We start from the raw sequence: 7240 nt of genomic DNA, 5'->3' as shown, positions 1-7240 counted from the left end.
GCCTTCTCCCCCTAACCTTTGACGCCCTTACTAATCAAGGACCTATCAATCTCCGCCTTAAAAATACCCAATGACTTGGCCTCCACTGTTCTCTGAGGCAATGAATTTCACAGATTCACCACCTTCTGGCTGAAGAAATTGCTCCTCACGCTGTATTTTGTCGTGAGAAGTTGTTACTCTTGGTGAGAGATGTATTCGGATAAGAGTTGACTATCAATCACAGATCCAAGCCAAACCTTCCAATATCCAAATGTTACTGGAAACATTTCTGGAATAAATGATGCTTGGACTAAAGATTATTTAATGGTTGGAAAACAGTAACATAGGGGTTCAGGGCTCTTCCATCCAGCCTTTGGTTAACAGAACTTGAGCTGAATTTTAACTTGCCCAACTCACCTCCTGTCTTAGTTCAGTTTTACTGAAATCACTCGTGATTTGCAACCTAAACGATTTATTGAATAAGTCTTGCAGACGTTATCCGTCCACTCTGTGACAGCGTGGGTTTTCTCCGGGTGCTCCGGTTTCCTGCCACATTCCAAAGTCGTGCAGGTTAATTGGCTTCGGTAAATTGCCCCTGGAACTAGTGTAGTGGAATGGTGTTGTCAAGCTGGAAAGGGTGCCAAGAAGATTTATGAGGATGTTGCCAGGACTCAAGAGCTTGGGCTATAGGGAAAGGTTGAGCAGGCAGGGACTCTACTCCTTGGAGCGCAGGAGTATGAGGGGTGATCTTATCATGGTGTACAAAATGTCGAGAGGAATCGATTGGGTGGACGCACAGAGTCTCTTGCTCAGAGTAGCGAAATTGAGAACCAGACGCCATGGGTTTACGGTGGGGGGGGATAATAATTAGGAACATGAGGGATAACCTTTTTACAAAATGGTGGTGCGTTTATGGAATGAACTGCTGGAGGAGGTAGTTGAGGTAGATACATGATTAAGGAACATTTAGACAGTTACATGGATAGGAAAGGTTTAGTGGCATATATCTGGGCCAAATATAGGCAGGTGGGACTAGTGTAGATGGGATATGTTGGTCGGCGTCGACTCGTTGGGCTGAAGAGCCTGTTTCCACGCTGTTTCCTCTAAACTAAACTAAACATTTTTTTGAACAGTGCACAGTGTAAAAAAAAACCCTCTAATGGTGGAATTTTAGAAACTTTATTTATTCGCCAATTAATATTACATAGGTTGAAAAATACAATCTGAAAATCAAACTCCTTCAGTGTAAGGCCAACATGTTGGTTGCAAGTAGCTAAGGGGTCAGTTGTTCTTCAATATTAGTGACAATGCCTGTCTTTTATAAACTGAAATACTTGGTAAAGAAAATGCCATGCTGCATTTTCTTGTATGTCCCTTACAAACTGTGCATCAAGCAGAAAAATACAAGATCATATTAGATCCAAATAGTGGAATTTGCCCTAGTTGGAGAAACTCAAACTACATCCTAAATATGAAAGTAATTAAAAAAAGGAAATTTGCATTTAAATACAGCAATATCATTTATGTTTTGGAATTGCCCCAAAGCATTTTACAGCAAATAAACCAGTTCAAATCAAAGGTTATCAGTGTGAAACATAGTCATAGTCATAGAGCCATACGGCGTGGAAACAGGCTCTTCGGCCCAACTTGCCCACACCGACCAACATATCCCACCTACACTAGTCCCACCTGCCTATATTTGGCCCAGATATATGCCTCTAAACCTTTCATATCCATGTAACTGTCTAAATGTTCCTTAATCATTGTGGTGGTATCTACCTCAACTACCTCCTCCAGCATCTCATTCCATATACCCACCACCATTTTGTAAAAAAGTTATCCCTCATGTTCCTAATTAATTTTAACCCCCTCACCGTAAACCTATGGCGTCTGGTTCTCAATTTCGCTACTCTGAGCAAGAGACTCTGTGCGTCCACCACCCGATCTATTCCTCTCGACATTTTGTACACCATTATAAGATTGCCCCTCATACTCCTGCGCTCCAAGGAGTAGAGTCCCTGCCTGCTCAACCTTTCCCTCTAGCCCAGGCTCTCGAGTCCTGGCAACATCCTCATAAATCTTCTTGGCACCCTTTCCTGCTTGGCAACACCTTCCTATAACATGGTGCTCAAAACTGAACGCAATCCTCTAAATGTGGCTTCACCAATGTCTTATACAACTGCAACATGACCTCCCAATTTCTACGCTCAATACCTATTATTTTGCAGAGAAGTATCTCTCAACAGCTGATATGCTAAGTTTTTTTTAAATTACAACTGATGAAAACTCTTTTGACCGGCATTCTGTGTTGTCATGTAAGAAACTTTGAAAATTGTTCTACTGCCTGAAGTACTGAGTTTGAGAGATTTCCAAGAAGACTGAGATGGGAAAATCAACTCGGAGTCACGTGCGCAAAAGCACATTGAACGGATTGAAGTCGGTGGAACTGAAAGTCAGGAGACACATGAAACCAACAATTGGTACTCTCTCAAGTATTTAACACGAACAATGAAAGATACCTTTTCCCCCTTTGTTCCAGTACCCTGTATCTTACCATGTTGGATACAGCCTCCTTGGTGAGGTTCAGCTTCAGTTCTGCGCCTGTGGAGAGCTAGTTGAGTCCACTAACGGGAGCATGGTTTTTTGGTCTCTCGGGGTTTTTAGTTTTGGCTAATTCTTTTCAAAGTAGAGTTGTTTTGACCTTGAAGTTTTCACTCTAAGAAGGCGATCAGAAAAAACCCCAAACATTCCGATGTTCTTCCTAAGTGGATAAGGTATTTGAAGAAGGGTCTCGACCCGAAACGTCACCCATTCCTTCACACCCAAGATGCTGCCTGACCTGCTGAGTTACTCCAGCATTTTGTGAATAAATCGATAAGGTATTTGAGGTCATTCAGCCCATCGAGTCTGCTACACCACTCGATCTTGGCTCTTCTATCTTTCCCTCTCAACCCCATCCTCCTGCCTTCTCCCCCTAACCTTTGACGCCCTTACTAATCAAGGACCTATCAATCTCCGCCTTAAAAATACCCAATGACTTGGTCTCCACTGTCCTCTGTGGCAATGAATTCCACAGATTCACCACCTTCTGGCTAAAGAAATTCCTCCTCACACTGTATTTTGTTGTGGGAAGTTGTTACTCCTGGAGTGGATAAGGTGCTCAGTTCTAACTTGTGATCGTATCCCACTGGTTAAATTAGTTACATCTAATTAGCTAGCGAGATGCCCAATATAAACAGCCCCAGAAATGGCAAAACCTAACTGTTGCACTTCCCAAGGTCAAAATGGACGGTTCCATCTGTAACGTCTCTTTCCTGAATTACCTTCCCACACTAACGTACTGCATTTCCAAATACTCCACCTGTGTAAGCTTTGTCCACCTGATCACCTCTGTGATTTTAGATACTCTATACATTAGGTCGTGATCTACGGTTTTTAACCATTTACATGGTAAAAGGGAACACCCTTCTATATCTGCTGCTTCTACTTTTCCCAGTCTGATAAAGGGCTTCGACCCAAAACGTCTCTATTCCTTTTCTCCAGAGGTACTGCCTGACCCGCTACGTTACTCCAGCACTTTGTGTCACTCTTCTCCATTCATTTTTTTTGATATTTCTAAACAAGTGTAGACTCATTTAGCAAGGGTCAGCAACCACTGAAGATCATCTCCGATTACACCAGGGAAGCTCCATAACTTTGCTTCACTCTCTCATCTCTTTAGGTTGCAAAGAGAGAGGGGGAAAGAGGAAGTGGGAGAGAGAGGGGGGTTAGAGAGAGAGAGACAGAGACAAAGAGAGACAGAGAGAGAGATGGACAGACATTAAAACCTGGGCTAACTTAAGATGAAACAATGTCCTTCAGAACATATTAAATCACAGTCTTATTCCGATCCTGTTGCTAACTCATTCCTTATCCTATCCTTAGTTTTGAAGAGCATTTCATGAGCAGTATGCTCTTGAGGTACAGTAAATTGTGCCCTCTTAATCTGAGCACAGTCTTGGGCAGTGTATCCAACGCATTCACTATTATTTATTTTTGGCAACCAATTTTTAAAACAAGGTAGTTTGGGAGATCAAGGGAAGAGGCCAGAGTTATGGTCCACAGCTCTCCAAGAACTGACCTTCCACTTCAACCGTTACAGCGTCACAGATTGTTTTTGGGGGGTTCTAGTGTCGCCTCCTCCTCCTCCTCCTCCTCCTCCTCACCGCTGTCCGCACCCCGAGGCGAGAATTGGAAGTGCCCCCCCCCCCCGTTACACCACCGTGCTAATCATGGAGGAGGCCTCGGACTTTGTCTGCTTGCTGGGCAGTGACTTCAGGTACTCGAGGTGGCGCCTGGCGTCCTCCTGATTCTGCCGCACATAGTACACCAGGTAGGAGATGACCATGGTGAACCAGCCAAACATGATGATCAGCATCGCCACGTCGGTCGTCTTCTTGTGCACGTTGCAGAAGTTGACGTGGTGGGCGACCTCCAAGAAAGACTTCTTGGTGTGCTCCTCGGGGTAGGCCGAGGCGCAGATGATGTCATTGGAGGACTCCACTTTCACCGTGACAGTCTTGATCATCTCCTGCAGCTCGCAATTGCAGAACCAGGGGTTGTCGGAGAGCTTGATGACCGCTTTCAACCTTCTGAAGACCTCCTTGTTGACAGTCACCAGTTTATTGTGGGAGAGGTTCAGGAACTTCAAGCTGTCGTTCAGCCCTCGGAAGGCGCCCGTCTCTAAGTGTTGGATGGCGTTGTTGGACAGGTCCAGCTCCTCCAGCTCGTGGAGGTTCCTGAAGACGTCGTGCGGAACGGACGTGATTTGATTGGAGTCTAGGTAGAGCTTCCGAGTGTTGTTGGGAATGTCTCTGGGCACCTCCTTCAGATGCATGTCGCTGCAGCGCACTGTCAGTTTGTTATCCGGGTCGGAACAGTAGCAGCCCTTGGGGCAGGTGGTTGCCGAGTTAAAGCAGAAGGTCATCAGGACAAAGCTTTGTAAGAGCAGCCACATGGCGACAGAGTGTCGCAGCAGCAGGTTCCTCAGCTCCATTCTGGGGCATCGGCATAATCCTGCAAACCCTCCGATCCACAATGGAGCCCCCACTCCGTGGCACCTCGGCTGCAAGCTGCAAGGAAGGGAAAGGAGCCAGTTCAATAAAGCAGGTGCACTCATTTTTTCAGTTTAGAGATACAGCGCGGAAACAGGCCCTTCGGCCCACCGGGTTCACACCGACCAGCGATCCCCCGCACACTAACACTCTCCGACACACACTAGGGGCAATTTCACATTTATACCAAGCCAATTAACCTACAAACCTGTACGTCTTTGGAGTGTGGGAGGAAACCGAAGATATCGGAGAAAACCCACGCAGGTCACGGGGAGAACGTACAAACTCCGTACAGACAGCACCCGTAGTCGGGATTGAACCCGGGTCTCTGGCGCTGTGAGGCGTCAACACTACCGCTGCGCCACTGTGCCACATTGATACAGCACACTTTCAGGTTGCCACAAAACACTTTACAAATATGTGCCTTTCAAGTGTAAAGTAGGAAATTGTTACTTTACGAAATGGTTAAAATTTCAGACACAAGGAATTGCAGATGCTGGTTTACAAAATAAGACACAATGTGCTGAAGAAGGGACCCAAAATGTCTCCTATCCATGTTCTCTACAGATGCTGCCTGACCCGTTGAGTTACTCCAGCACTTTGTATCAATAGTTAACATTTTAGTTGTGTCAAACATTTACCAAATTGAACCTACTTCTTTGCTGATGGATAATATGTTCTCTCATTATATGCTCTCACTATTCTGCAAGAATTGCACCAAAACCATTATTATTATCTAACCCTTTATCATATCATATCATCATATCATCATATCATCATATCATATATCTACAGCCGGAAACAGGCCTTTTCGGCCCTCCAAGTCCGTGCCGCCCAGTGATCCCCGTACATTAACACTATCCTACACCCACTAGGGACAATTTTTACATTTACCCAGCCAATTAACCTACATACCTGTACGTCTTTGGAGTGTGGGAGGAAACCGAAGATCTCGGAGAAAACCCACGCAGGTCACGGGGAGAACGTACAAACTCCTTACAGTGCAGCACCCGTAGTCAGGATCGAACCTGTGTCTCCGGCGCTGCATTCGCTCTAAAGCAGCAACTCTACCGCTGCGCTACCGTGCCGCCCTATGCTTTAGTGTTAGGTGTTTTGGGTTGACTGAGAGATCAGGTCATTCTCAATTGAATTCTGGGCAATCTGAAGTTACAAACCAATAGAAATACAGCATGGAAACAGGCCCTTCAGCCCACCGAGTCCGTGTCGACCAGCAATCACCCTGCACATTAGCACCATCCTACACACCAGGGACAAGTTACAATTTACAGAAGCCAAATAACGTACAAACATGTACGTCTTTGGAGTGTGGGAAGAAACTAGAGCACTCGAGAAAATCCACAGGGAGAACGTACAAACTCCGCTCAGACAGCACCTGGAGTCAGTAACGAACCCAGGTCTCTGGAGCTGTAAAGGCAGCAACTCTACCACTGCGCCACAGAGTCATCCTGTGGTAGGGTGTAATGCTCTAGTGAAGAGGCAGCTCCTGCCCCTAAATTAATCACTGGGATAGACCAGAAGAACCTATGAAGAGGCTACAGGTTGGGCCTTGACATGAAATACCCAAAAACCACCTCTTGTTGCAATTGCCAGCCAGAGAAAAAGAATGAAGACTGAAAATCTGAAGAACACACAGCTTATTTTTACTCTGATCAATCTCTTCTATTGTGCAAGGCATTGGTTAGGATTTGCCAGGACTTGAGGGCCTGAGCTATAGGGAGAGGTGGGGCACGAGGATGAGGGGTGATCTTTTAGAGATGCATACAATCGCGAAGGGAGTAGATAGGGTCTTTTTTCCTCAGAGCAGGGGATTCAAAAACAACAGGGCATGTGTTTAAGGTAAGCAGGGAGAGATTTAATACTAACCTGAGGGGTAACCTTCACTCAGAGGGTGGTGGGTATTGGAACGAGCTGCCAGAGAAGGTGGTTGAGGCAGGTACTATAACAACATTTAAAAGGCACTTGGACAGGTGCATGGATGGGAAAGGTTGAGAGGGATATGGGATGAACGCAGGCGAATGGGACTGGCTTAGATGGTACGATGGTCAGCATGGACGACTTGGGCCACGGGGCCTGTTTCCGTGCTGTATGTCTACGATGATTGGAAATATTTGTTTTGAATGGCGACCCTGTATTTTGTTTCAAGAGTG

The 7240-nt window shown here is 45.7% G+C and overlaps 1 protein-coding gene across 1 annotated transcript in view; it reads right to left on the bottom strand.

Annotated features, from left to right (window-relative positions):
• Positions 1-1148: 1148 nt before the first annotated feature.
• lrrc3ca (leucine rich repeat containing 3Ca) overlaps positions 1149-7240 on the bottom strand; it is a 53690-nt gene continuing 47598 nt past the window's right edge. Inside the window, exon 2 of the mRNA XM_078424683.1 lies at positions 1149-5090. Coding sequence (XP_078280809.1) covers positions 4232-5014 — 783 coding nt within the window. The 5' untranslated portion in view covers positions 5015-5090 and the 3' untranslated portion in view covers positions 1149-4231. The remainder of the gene's footprint in view (positions 5091-7240) is intronic.

The sequence above is a fragment of the Rhinoraja longicauda genome, chromosome 29 (assembly GCF_053455715.1).
Source record: "Rhinoraja longicauda isolate Sanriku21f chromosome 29, sRhiLon1.1, whole genome shotgun sequence".
Taxonomy (NCBI): domain Eukaryota; kingdom Metazoa; phylum Chordata; class Chondrichthyes; order Rajiformes; family Arhynchobatidae; genus Rhinoraja; species Rhinoraja longicauda.
This window is presented reverse-complemented; position numbering and strand designations above follow the sequence as displayed.